Source organism: Enhydra lutris, unplaced genomic scaffold (genome assembly GCF_002288905.1).
Source record: "Enhydra lutris kenyoni isolate GAN:26980312 unplaced genomic scaffold, ASM228890v2 scaffoldscaffold44, whole genome shotgun sequence".
Lineage (NCBI taxonomy): Eukaryota > Metazoa > Chordata > Mammalia > Carnivora > Mustelidae > Enhydra > Enhydra lutris.
In genome coordinates this window covers 7,403,067-7,415,923 of record NW_019154128.1, presented here as the reverse complement: position 1 = coordinate 7,415,923, position 12,857 = coordinate 7,403,067, and the positions used below count along the sequence as shown (strand labels likewise).

Sequence of the window (12,857 nt, the reverse complement as noted above, 5' to 3'; positions counted from 1 at the left end):
CGAGTAAAGTGACACAGAGGGGAGGGAAGAGAGACTGGCAGACTAGGTTTGACAGCACTTGTATGAAGGGTCTAGGACTGAAATCTTTATTCTGCAAGTTAAAGTTACCGCAGACAGAAATTTTTATCTGTTTGGCCATGAACAGGTTAAAAAATAGGAATTCCCAAATTATGCAGGCTACTTTTATATTAATTAACTAATGTAGTGCCTAGAGATAGTCTGTCTCCCTTTTCCTCCTTCTACCGAAAGCTGCCTTGGGCTGAAACCTCTACTTCCAAAAACATTCTTTGAGGAGACTAGGATTCTTATTTTAAAGCCCATTTTTTATTATAGTTACAGATAATACTTTCAGTTTCACATTTTTCCCCCTGAAAATTTTAAACATTTTAGCAATCCGAGATTATTCCACTCTGAGATTATTCCACCAAGAAGTAGAATTTGTGACTCTCCCAGAAATAATAGAAATCATGACCTGGGACTTACTCTGAATCTTGCATTTGGAAAGGTAGAACCAGTTGTGATTTGGTATTTTTAGTTTTCATTAAATATGTTGATACAATGGATAGCATAGCTAGAATTTTTAAATTGCAATCTTTAACACTTATTTTAAAATAATAAAATACAATAAAGAAGATACAGACTATTTCAGAGATTGCTTTATCAACTGAAAAAGCAACCAGATTAACTCAGGTGATAAGTAGTTGTCCTGTTTTTTCAGTTGTCAAGTAGAAGGCATATAGTCTAGTAGCAGTAAGGAGAGGGAATGATAGTATTGAATATTCCTAGAGAAACCAAAATTCCTTTTTTCATAACTACTGTGAACATGTATAGAGATTTCTAAGGTTTGAGTGTTTTAGGACTTGGGAGAAGAAAGCAGCAAAATTGAGGGTGTATTTGAAAAGTTGGCTGTTTTTAAGTTGTATTACCGTAGTCTGCCAACATACAAGGGGTTTGTCTTTGCTCGTGAAATGTGTTGTTCTGTGGTTATTTGGTGTGAAACTGTATGCTGCCAGGTGCCGTAAGAATGGATAGCTAGGTCTGCATGAATGGCAGTGTCTGTCTTGTGATTTTACTTTCCTCCTTCTCTCTCTCTCTCTCTCTCTGCCTGTCAACTCTGCTTTGACATGGATATGCATGGAGCACATTGTCCTCCCTTTTAGGATCAGAGATCTACGAGGGGTTTTTTTGCTTTGTTTTGTTTCATTAATCTTCATGTTTACTGCTATCTGTAATGTTAGTCTGGATATTAAAAGAGTTTTCCTTATAAATGTACATTTGCTTTTTTCTATATACTGTGTTCCTCAGACTGCTTCTTCGCTTAGAAGTATAACTGTTCCACTGCTTGGCTTACCTAGGACTGTATTGCCCCTGTTTGCCTTCCCCCACTTCTTGGTTTGGATTTGGTATTGACCGGAAAAGCGTTTTATGCGGAACGCATTGAATGTTTTGTGTTTTGTTTTCTTGTAAGGTACAGTGGTCCCACCTGGCATCTCTCAAGAACAATGTTTCCCCTGTCTCGCGATCCCATTCCTTCAGTGACCCTTCTCCTCCCAAATTTGCACACCACCATCTTCGCTCTCAGGACCCATGTCCACCTTCCCGCAGTGAGGTGCTAAGTCAGAGTTCTGACTCTAAGTCGGAGGTACCTGACCCCACCCAAAAGGCTTGGTCTAGATCAGACAGTGACGAGGTGCCTCCAAGGGTAAGAAGCAGAAAGACAGATGTGTGCTGCTTTTTTCCTTTTTGTTATTTTTTTTAAAATTATTTATTTTAACTAAGGGTATGGTGACTTCACCAGAATGAAGGGGCAATGAAATTTCAAAGGAACTTTTTACAGTGGGGAAAGTTCCATAGTTATGCAGTTATATTCAGTCAGCAGCCAGTTAGCTTTTTTATGGTTGTTGTTAACTCTATACTTAAACACAAAGTAACAGAATAATATATGAGTAAGTCTATGAAGAATATACTCCTTTTGGCAGTTGTCTTAAGCATTTATACAAAAGCTACAAATTATTTTGGAATATTAATGGATATCAAAATTTTCAGAAAAGGTTCTTTTAAGGAAAATTTTGTATTGAAAATTCCCAAAAATGATTTTTTTTTTCTTTTTTAAATTGAGGGATTTTTGGTTTCCTTTAAAATTTTTTGTGTTTTGTTTTGGTAATTACTTAATGGTAAAATTAAACGAAAGGCACATTTTCATTTCGTTTATTTTCCCTCCACTTGGAATTTGCTTCCTCTGAATATTTTCTTGCTTCCTACCAGTCTTTGTTTCCTACTGATCCATTTGTAGACCATTGTTTGATTTCTTTGAGCTTATTTTCCTGATTCTCACATTATCTCAGCAAAATGCTTTTGTATGTCCCCTGCCACAAAGCTTCAGTCCAAACATCATTTGAATGTTACAGAAGCATAGAAATGCTGTTTGTCCTGGCTCCTTTGATGCCTTTGACTAAATTTTCTCTATTGTATTTTATCAGTGGAGGGCAGAGAAGAATCAGGGATGGCGGGGGTAGTGATAATAAGGCTCACATAAGTAGGAATGTTCTAAAAATGTTTTGGTAGGAAAATCTTTTTTCTTCTCATATTTTCAATAATTTAATTGCTGTGTTTTTCTACCCAAAGGTTCCTGTGAGGACAACGTCTCGTTCCCCTGTTCTGTCCCGTCGGGATTCCCCACTGCAAGGCAGTGGACAGCAAAATAGCCAAGCCGGTCAAAGGAACTCCACCAGGTAAGAGAAGAGGGAAGCTTAAGAACAGGTTTACTGCACAGCATATTACATCATGTTCATTTTCATAAAAATGTTCGTAAACATGGAATGTCTGAGGAAAGAGATGGTCACTTTATAAAAGAAAAACTGCTAGAAAATCCATTATCGTGAATAACAGCAAACTGGTCTCTAGTGAAAAGAGAGTTTGAATCCATTTGTGTATTTTAGCACTTTTAAAATGAAAACTCCCTGGCTCTGTAACAGCAAGTGGATGAAACGGCAAAGAAAGGCAAGGGAGAGATTAAGAGAATTGGAACCTGAGGAAGCTTGTCATCTAAAGGATGTCCCAAGTGCTTGGGACTGGTGCAGAAAACACAAACAGGCTACTAAAGGAAAGTCAGTGGTTGACTTACAGTCTCTAATAAACTAGTGAATTAACCAAATAATATTTTTAGGTTGTAGATCTGTTCTGTGTACTATACAGTAGCTGTTAGCCACATGAAGCTACTTAAATTTGAATTTAACTTAATTAAAATTCAATAAAATTTAAATTTCCTTAGCTATACTAGTTAAATTCAAATTTAGCTTAATTAAAATTCAGTAAAATTAAAAGTTAATTTCCTTAGCTACACTAGTCACATTTCATGTGCTCAGTAGCCACGTGCAGGCATGGCTACCATGTTATTACCAGTCAGCGATCGAACATTTCCATCCTATCAAGTGATTTCCATTGGCCAGTACCATCCTAGGGGAAGGAGGGAACACTATGTTGACTGTTTTGTACTTAATCGTTGCCGAACCTCTGAAATTAGCCTTTTGTACATGGAGCCTTGATATAATTGGAACACAAAGATGGATGACAGACCAGAAGCTGCAGAGAGCCTTCTTAGTCCTTAAATGATCAGGGTATACTGTGGGATTCTCCTGTGACTGACTGAGTCTGTGTATTAATTGTGATCTAACAAACTTGTGCTCTGGGTGCATCCATGGTTGGGGAGCATCATAGCCCCTTAATAACTGGGTTCATACAAAGGAGTATGTATGCTGAGTAAGTGTTGGCTCTTAAAGGCATTGATTGACAGTGAGAGCAGCAGCCTAGGAACAGCATAATTTATGTGTGATTATATAAGTGGAATTTTTTTATATTAAGAAACTGAGTTTATAGCTATGACAGGAATAGTAACATTTTTAGACCGAACAGTAGCATTTCTTGTCAGTTGTTAAAAAGATTTGGGGTCTGGCTAATGGTAGTCTGTTATTTAACATTTTTGATTTAAGCTTATCTGAGATATTTCATAGACCCAAAACTAATGTAACACTGTGTGTCAACTACAATTTAAAAAAGGATATCTGAGTAAAATCCATGAATGATGTCATTGTAACTTTTGATGAATTTAATGTTGAATGCTGTTTGTAGGCCATTTTTTTTCTCATTATACCTACATTGCAGAGACATTGGTGGACACATCATGCATCTGTTTATAATTTGATACTACATCTTGGGATAATGCATTAGCTGTTCTTTGTTCTTTTCTAACAGCAGTATTGAGCCCAGGCTGCTGTGGGAGAGAGTGGAGAAACTGGTGCCCAGGCCTGGCAGTGGCAGCTCCTCGGGGTCCAGCAACTCAGGATCCCAGCCTGGGTCCCATCCGGGGTCTCAGAGTGGCTCTGGGGAGCGCTTCAGAGTGAGATGTAGGAAACTTTTGCTTTTCCCTTACCCCATTAACGATATTGGGCTATATGATCAGTATATTGGAGATCCTTTTTAATCCTGTATAAAGGCCTGTGGTTTTTTCACAGCTGCATATCACAAAACAGTGTTTCAGTGCAGGTTGCTAATGATAACCATAATTTTAATAATACAGAGTTCACTTGTTCACTTTTGAGAGCTCACACATGCCTAGCACTGTGAGCACATTATATGCATGATCTCATTTAATCCTTAAAAGAACTCCATGAGAGAGACAGAGAGAGAGAGAGAGAGAGATGTATTGTGTCTCCATTTTACAAATTAAAGCAACTGCGATTTAGTGAAGTTAAGTAACTTGTCCAATAAGATTAGCTAAATGTTTGAGCTAGGATTTGAACCCACTTCTTTCAGTATAGATTCCCATCAGTGCTGTCGTCCTTATTGGTTATTTTCATCCTCAAAATAATAAGCTAATGAAAATTCTCTCTTTTATATTATTGACATAGTGTAACAAGATATTGTGAAAACGTTAAGCAGAGTCAGGTCTGTTTGTGGAGACCTGCCTTGAGCGGGGCTACCAGAAGTGGGCAGAAGAGAATAGGAGAGAAACAAAGGCTAGGTGGGCTAGGTCAGATTTGTGACATACTTCTCTGCGTTTATCTGTTTCTGCCCTTTTTGTCTTTCTTGAATTTCATAGCATCGTCCAAATCTGAAGGCTCTCCATCTCAACGCCTAGAAAATGCAGTGAAAAAACCTGAAGAAAAGAAAGAAGTTTTCAGACCTCTCAAGCCTGCTGTAAGAATTATACAAAATCAGTTTACTTATTCTAAGCTTAAGAGAGGTCTTTCTATTAAAAATATGTAGTCGAGAGGCCTGCAGTCCTTTCTGTAGGGTTTCCCCTCTCCCCTGCCCCGCCCAGATTTGAGGAATTGGAAGGAATGCCATGTTCTCGGACACATTTGTGCATACCCTGCCTCACTGCTTTGTCATTTTTTTTTTTAAGTACAAAAGAAAGAAAACCCTTTTTATCTCTTCGCTCAACATTAACCTTGTCATATTCTTGATGAGTTGGACATTTACAAAACTGGTTTTTAGAGTAAATTTTTTTACATCATCTTCTTTTTCAACTCACCTATTATTTAAATTCTGCCTTTTGGTACTGGGAGTGACAGTTGTGACTTCCTCATACTTGGCCTTTAATCCTTGATGCATTAACTGACCATGTAACTGTGCCCATTGTGGGATTGAAAGCCTTTTGGAATTTTGATTTCCTGCTTGAATTGATGCCTGTCCTTCCCCTCACTCCCCTTCTTTCTCCCATGCTTCCTTATGCTGTGCGTTCTTCATCACTGATGGCTTCTCCGGCTCAATGAAACTGCTCCTGCGCTCAAGGGCGAAGTGGTAAGCCCCGTCTCTGGAAAATGCCACAGCAGAGCACCATTCCAACTGCCTCTTAAGCTTAGCTTATAGTCCATCTGTATTTCTTTTCCTCCCTCAACTTGCCTTTTTGTTCTTTTCTAGAACTCAGAAGTTCTAAGCTTCTGCTTTATCTTTTTAACATAGAATTTGCTGCATATATTTATTATTACTACGTAGAACTTCTAAAAATAACTTCCTAAAAAGTCACAGTTGTAATCATGAAATAGTAACACTGAAGGTCTGATACACTGTTTTTTCAGAGGCTCAGGCTCAAAGAAGAGCAGCATATTCTTAACTGTGGAGAAGGAAACTCCTTTGGAACTGCTAAAAAGAAAAAGGAAAAATGACTACATAGCCTGCTTTAAAAAAAAAAAAAAAAAAAGTCATTACTTCTAAATATGTGATTCCCAGGTAGAAACCTTGGACTTCTGCGTGAAAGCATAGAGTATACATAATAATGACAATTGAAAATTATATGTAGATAAATTGAGTGTTAAAATATCTCATATGGAAGAATCATGGGAAATGAAGCTACTTTTGAATAATGTCTTTTAAAATAGATTTCCTTTCTATCTCCTGTTTGTACTTGTTGGTCACGTGGTGCCAGGGAGAAGTGCCTTACCTCCTGCCCACAGCAGCACGTGCTGCATCCACTTTTTCACTTCCTGTGTCATGGACCTTCTTAGGAATGTGGCAAGTTGTTAACACTCTATGAAGTCAGATATGAATAGTATACTCACTTTCTTACTTTTCATAGGTTGGAAATTATTAAAAGGTGGAGTTAAAAATAACGAGTTCACCAAAGAAAACCTTTCAGTCAGCCCAATTTAACTAGAATCTTGCTTCGTGGATAATCTCTTTGAAAGAAGACTTTGTTAAATAGGCAGACCTCCAAGGATTTTCCTTCACAACAATTCTTGATTTAGAATTTTATGTTAGGGTTTTTAAAAAGCACTATTAGCCTATCGTAAGCAGATTATGTTTTTTATTGTTGTGAAATATGAACTGTGTACAACATTTTTTGCTTTTTATTTTTCCCCTTTTTACATTTTTTAGTCTTTTCTATCAAAAGCTTTAAGAGCTCACCTTCCTGTGATACTAGTAAATACAGAATAGTTTTACAAAATGGATGCCGTGGCTATTTTATCAATAATTAAAATGAAGATTGTCTTATAATTTGCTGTTTTCTTCCCACTGCCCCTGGCACACACCTCTTTGCCTTACTGTCTTTTCTGTCCTATGCCTTAGGATTTGACTGCACTAGCCAAAGAGCTTCGAGCAGTGGAAGATGTGCGACCACCACACAAAGTGACAGACTACTCCTCATCCAGTGAGGAGTCAGGGACAACAGATGAGGAAGATGATGATGTAGAACAAGAAGGGGCGGAGGAAGCCACCTCTGGACCAGAGGACACCAGAGCAGCGTCAGTCTTTGGTGTATTTTAGAGAGGCTGAGAGCATCTCCACTGAACTTTCTTCCCATTTAGAAGCAGTTCTTTCTAAACCTATCCTGACTGTATGAACACTTAACCATTGAGCTCTCCTGGGTTCAGCAGCAGGCGGCCTTTGTGTTCTATCCCCTTCTCTTTGTCTGTGTGCACGTGTGTGTCAGTGCTTCTCTCTAGTACCCCAATGTATGTTTTTTTTTTTTTCTTTTAATTTGAGGGTATGACAAAAGGGAAGTTTCAGTTTGGTTGAACCACGTTAACCATGAGAATTCACTCTAGATATTTTTGCCCAAAAGCAGACTATACTGACAGAAAGCTCTTTGTTGAAGGGGAAGAACTAAGCATTTGTTTTCTTGGAGGAAACTCTCTCTGTAGCCTGATCTCGTCTTAGGCCTTTAGGAAGGTGAAAAATCTAAACAGGATGTTCTCAGCTCATGGGTTGATAGCCCTTCACTTCTGAATTTTGTCTCAATAGGTCATCTCTGAATTTGAGCAATGGTGAAACAGAGTCGGTGAAAACCATGATTGTCCATGATGATGTAGAAAGTGAGCCAGCCATGACCCCATCCAAGGAGGGCACTCTCATCGTCCGCCAGGTACCTGTGTCTTCTCTCTGTTGTTTGAAGCAGAGCTTCTCCTGTAGTCATTAACCCACTTGCTCATTCACTCACTCATGCTGTTTCTACATCATCATCTGTTTTCATGTTAACAAGACCCAGAGGGTAGAGTGTCGGGGGCTAGGGAGGCAGGTATGTGCTGCATGCCCAGAAGGTAGCTAGCAGTCTTCCACCCCACATCGCTGCTCCTCTGCATGTTTTGCGGCAGCCCTCATTTGAGCACCACGCTGATTCTCACAGTCTGTGTCTGAGTAGTAGAAAAGCCACAGGGAGTCCCTTCAGCAGGCTCGCAGAGTGAGGAGGCAGAGCCCAGTCTGGAGCAGAGCAGCCACAGAGGTTCTGCAAAGAGCTCCCAGCTGAGGGTCCACAGTGCTGTCACAGAAGCAGCCCTTAGGCAGGCGCAGTGGAAGAGCGGATGAGCCTCGTCAGTCACAGGAGGGCCTCTGGAGCAGAAGGGCTGGGAGGTCTCTCTTGCGTGTTCTAAAATGTTCGTTTCCTCACTTGTTGAATATTAAATGTGTACCACCCCGATGTGCTTGGTTCAGATTGCTCAGCTTCACAACTGTCTGTTCATTTCTTAGCTTAGAAGACAGAGAAGTAGTGCGCTTCCCAGGACATAGAACAGGCGCCTTTCTAGTGTTGGACTTTTCCTGAGTGTGTTTCATGCAATGGCATTGCATTTGGATGGAAAGTGGGAAGAACGTGGAAAAGACCAGGATTCAAAGAAGTGACAGGGTGCTCTCTAGAGCTTTAGACAGGAACATTTTTAAAGGAAAAGAAAGGCGAGTGGTTTTGTTAACAATAGCTAGAGTGGCAGCTAACCCAGGTTAGGCAGTCATGCTCCAGTCCTGTGGCCACCAGATGAGGCACTTTGAATTGCATTCGGCGACGAACTGTGAACAATTGCGACCAGTTTCCTGTGGTCCTTCCTTGATTATTTAACGGAGTTTGAAAAGTCACACAGCATCTTTAAGGCAGTTATCAGTAGGGTCATAGGGAATTTCAGCAGCGCTTGAGCGAGACGAGTGTGCCTGTTTTTTCTACAGAGTACAGTTGACCAAAAGCGCGCCAGCCATCATGAGAGCAATGGCTTTGCCGGTCGCATTCACCTCTTGCCAGATCTCTTACAGCAAAGCCATTCCTCCTCCACTTCCTCCACCTCCTCCTCCCCATCCTCCAGCCAGCCGACACCCACCATGTCCCCACAGACACCCCAGGACAAGCTCACTACTAATGAGGTATGTCTCGCACCACAGCTGGCTGCTTTCCTAGGGTTCGACCAGCACTGCCTAGTAGCTAGTTTGCAGAGGAGACCTCTCCCACGTCCCTCACCCCGCCCTCCCCTCCTGCTTTCTTCTGTCACCTACCCTTCTCCCCAACCCTAAGTAACATTTTTCAGATCTGCATACAAATCCCGTAACCCTAGATCAATGTCCCTTCAACTTGCCAGTTCACTGTTTCCTTTTCTCTAGATAAGTGTAGTTGCATGGCTTTCTTTATTCAGTTTATTTTTTTAAAGTCTAAATAAAATGATTGCTGTGTTCTTGGATCCATTATGTATTTGGCATGAAATTCTTGTAGTCGTTTGTGGAATCTACCTTTTTCATTCTTTTTAACTGACAAGTAAAATACAGAAAAAATTTGATTAAGCAGACTTGGCCTTACCTGGACACACTTGTTATCCTCTACAGGAATCTCCTTCAAACAGGGCTGGATGGCTTTTTGTTTTTGATAGGGGGAGATTGTTGGTTGGTTAATCATTTGTTTTCACCAACCCTGTTAAAAGGACTTCTTTCCTTGAAATTCACAGAAAAGGCCAAATGATTTTTAGGGGATTCTAGAAAATTAGGATGCTAAGAAGAGCAAAGGTCTGAGCATGCTTTTAATTTAAAATTTTGAATGGGAAATCCTGTGTGCTCGTTTGAAGGCTTGGCTGTGGTGCTCAGTCTGGGTGCTAGGTGGGTGTTGCTTTGCTCTTTGGAACAAGATTATTCTCCCCATGCAGTGACAGAGTCCACCTTGAGCACCCTGTACTAAATTAAACAAGTGGTTTGATTTCTTGGGAGGTTTGGTTTAAATGCATTTGGCTAACAGTTGAAGGAGGTTGAAAGTGGCACGTAGCTTCAGCCAATCTTGTTAATGTAAACATTTAACTGCCAGGCTGTCTCTACCTACTCTGATTTTGGTTCCCTTTTGAGAAAGAATCAGAATAATCCTCTCCCCCTGAGGAGCAGGGGCAAGTCAACTGCTTCTAAGGTGGGCTTGCATAAGATTGGCCATCGGATGGATTGGCCATTGATCATAGGACAGGGTGGGAAGCTTGCCAGCAGACAGCTGTGTCAAGTGGAAGGAGAGAGCCTGGGAGCCTGGGCAGGCTCGGGCTCTAGGACATGGCGACTTTTAGCTGCCTGTGGAGGGCGAGAAAGTTTTCAGGACTAAAAAGCACTTGATTGGAAGTGTTCTTTTTTCTCCAGTGATTTATCCCACCTACACTCACTTTTCTCCTTATATTTATATTTAAACTTGGCTCCATTTTGCTCTAATGTACAGTATTTACTATAACCCTTAACTCACTAAACTGGCAAGTTTATTTTTCTGTTTGTTTTGTTTTTAATTGTCATTACATTTCCACTTAACAATTTGTTTCACTTTCTTTGTGTTTTCTTTTTATTTTTGTCTTAAATTAAACTATTAACCAAAACACTAGTGCTCCTAAAAGAGCAAAAGTATGTGCCATATCTTGTCATTTGCACCTTTCACTGATGAACCCCTGTTCGATAATGGGTTTACTGATGATGCACCTAAATGGTGGTAGCCAAAGCTTCTGTAGCTTTCTGGCAAGAGGCTCATGTTAAAATGAGTAATACAAAGTCAGGATTTGCCAGTATTCCAACAGAGGTTAATTGGCCTTTTTTGGGCTGAAGAGTAAATTCAGAAATTGATGAACTGAGATGGACATTTCAAACCTCCTTTAGGAGTTTTAATTATAATTATTTAAAAAAAACAAAACAAAACTAGGAGCACGAAGTATAGATTTTGTTGGTAGCTCTCAGCCTCTTGTCTTAGATGAGCAGTATATCTGAAGGGGGATGTAGCTCTTTTGGTGGTTCGAGGTTGAACAGCCTGTTGGTGGGGTGTGTTGTGCACATGCAGAGGCACCCCTGAGAGCATTTGGGGGAAATGATGCAGGAGGGATAGGTCTTTCTAGTGGGAAACCATGCAGTACAGAAGTGGATTGAAATGTTTTATGTTCAACTTTTTAATGTCATTTGTATTAATAAAATTGAAATTTACATTGCAGACTCAGTCCGCTAGTAGCACACTCCAGAAACACAAATCTTCCTCCTCCTTTACACCTTTTATAGACCCCAGATTACTACAGATTTCTCCATCTAGTGGGACAACAGTGACTTCTGTGGGTAAGTAAACTAGCAGCAAGAAAGCAGCTGACAAACAGGACTCAGTCACTTTGTGTCACTCTTTCTGGTGGCTTAGGCATGGCTTGGTGGTTCTTTGCAGGCACAGACCTCGGATACAGAAACACCCATCCCGCTTGCATTGCCTTACTTGCAATGAGCTGCATAGTCGGTTTCCTTTTTCCATATACATTTCTTACAAATTTCTTTTCTTTGACAAAGAGTTGGTTTATAGTATATGAATACTCACTTGAGGTATAGCGGGGGAGGGAGGCAGGTGCAGTGTTGGTGTGTGAAGAAAATAATTTTAAATGTACTGTGTTCTAGTGGGATTTTCCTGTGATGGGATGAGACCAGAAGCCATAAGGCAAGATCCTACCCGGAAGGGCTCAGTGGTCAATGTGAATCCCACCAACACTAGGCCACAGAGTGACACCCCAGAGATTCGTAAATATAAGAAGAGATTTAACTCCGAGATTCTGTGCGCTGCCTTATGGGGTAGGTATCTTACGCTGCTACTGTGATGTCATCTTTTTATTTTCCTGAAGGGTGGACTGGTCTTTTAGAGAAGGTACTATTTTGGACAATTTGGGGATTTTGTAAAGAGTTGTTGACAAAGAAGTTGGAAGACTTCCATGATGCTCACTCTTGTTACCTCCTGTAGAATCGTGTAGGTGCGTGTACGGCCTTGCACTTGTTTCAGCCACCGGGTATTGGTATGAAGGACTGAGCTCCCATTCTTTGATGGAAAGCAAAAAGTAAAAAGATGAGAAGGACATTTGATTTGGTCTTTATTTTTTTTTTAAAATATTTATTTATTTATTTGACAGACAGAGATCACAAGGAGGCAGAGAGGCAGGCAGAGAGAGAGGAGGAAGCAGGCTCCCCGCTGAGCAGAGAGCCCGATGCGGGTCTTGATCCCAGGACCCTGGGATCATGACCCGAGCCGAAGGCAGAGGCTTTAACCCACTGAGCCACCCAGGCGCCCCTGATTTGGTCTTTATTTATAGGGAGAATGAAGAAGCATGTTGGATTGCTTTTTAAATGTTTCCATTGAACATTTTTTCCTTGCTCTTCATGACTTGGGCCTAACATGGAAATGAAGCTTTTTTTTTTTTTTTAAAGATTTTATTTATTTATTTGACAGAGATCACAAGTAGGCAGAGAGACAGGCAAAGAGAGAGAGGAGGAAGCAGGCTCCCTGCTGAGCAGAGAGCCCGATGCGGGGCTCGATCCCAGGATCCTGAGACCATGACCCGAGCCGAAGGCAGAGGCCTTAACCCACTGAGCCACCCAGGCACCCCGGAAATGAAGCTTTTAAAAGCAGTTTGCCATGGGCCAGAATGTGCAGAAGGAGACCGTAGCGCAGCCTTTCCCTGTTCCATCTCCATGTTGGTGGTGCCGCCTCTTCACAGCTTACAGCGGCACGAGAGACTATGCCTGAGGAGGGTGCCACGTGAGGACTCTGCCCTCTCTCATTCTGAGGCTAGCCTCTCTGTCTCCCCTGGGCCATCACTTTCCTCACTCCCACAGATAGACCGTCCTCTTGGCCTTAC

General features: G+C 41.0%; 1 protein-coding gene across 13 annotated transcripts in view; it reads left to right on the top strand.

Moving 5' to 3' along the window:
* LOC111155964 (mitogen-activated protein kinase kinase kinase kinase 4) overlaps window positions 1-12,857 on the top strand; it is a 188,677-nt gene that overhangs the window by 153,599 nt on the left and 22,221 nt on the right. For 3 of the 13 annotated variants that reach the window (XM_022516452.1, XM_022516447.1, XM_022516445.1), the window contains 9 exons: window positions 1,469-1,702; window positions 2,626-2,732; window positions 4,252-4,403; window positions 5,099-5,196; window positions 5,794-5,802; window positions 7,069-7,244; window positions 7,744-7,864; window positions 11,187-11,304; window positions 11,629-11,799. In XM_022516452.1, coding sequence (XP_022372160.1) covers window positions 1,469-1,702; window positions 2,626-2,732; window positions 4,252-4,403; window positions 5,099-5,196; window positions 5,794-5,802; window positions 7,069-7,244; window positions 7,744-7,864; window positions 11,187-11,304; window positions 11,629-11,799 — 1,186 coding nt within the window. Of the gene's footprint in view, window positions 1-1,468; window positions 1,703-2,625; window positions 2,733-4,251; window positions 4,404-5,098; window positions 5,197-5,793; window positions 5,803-7,068; window positions 7,245-7,743; window positions 7,865-8,931; window positions 9,124-11,186; window positions 11,305-11,628; window positions 11,800-12,857 lie in introns of all 13 variants that reach the window. The other 10 variants (XM_022516449.1, XM_022516446.1, XM_022516453.1 and 7 more) reach the window with 7 other exon arrangements.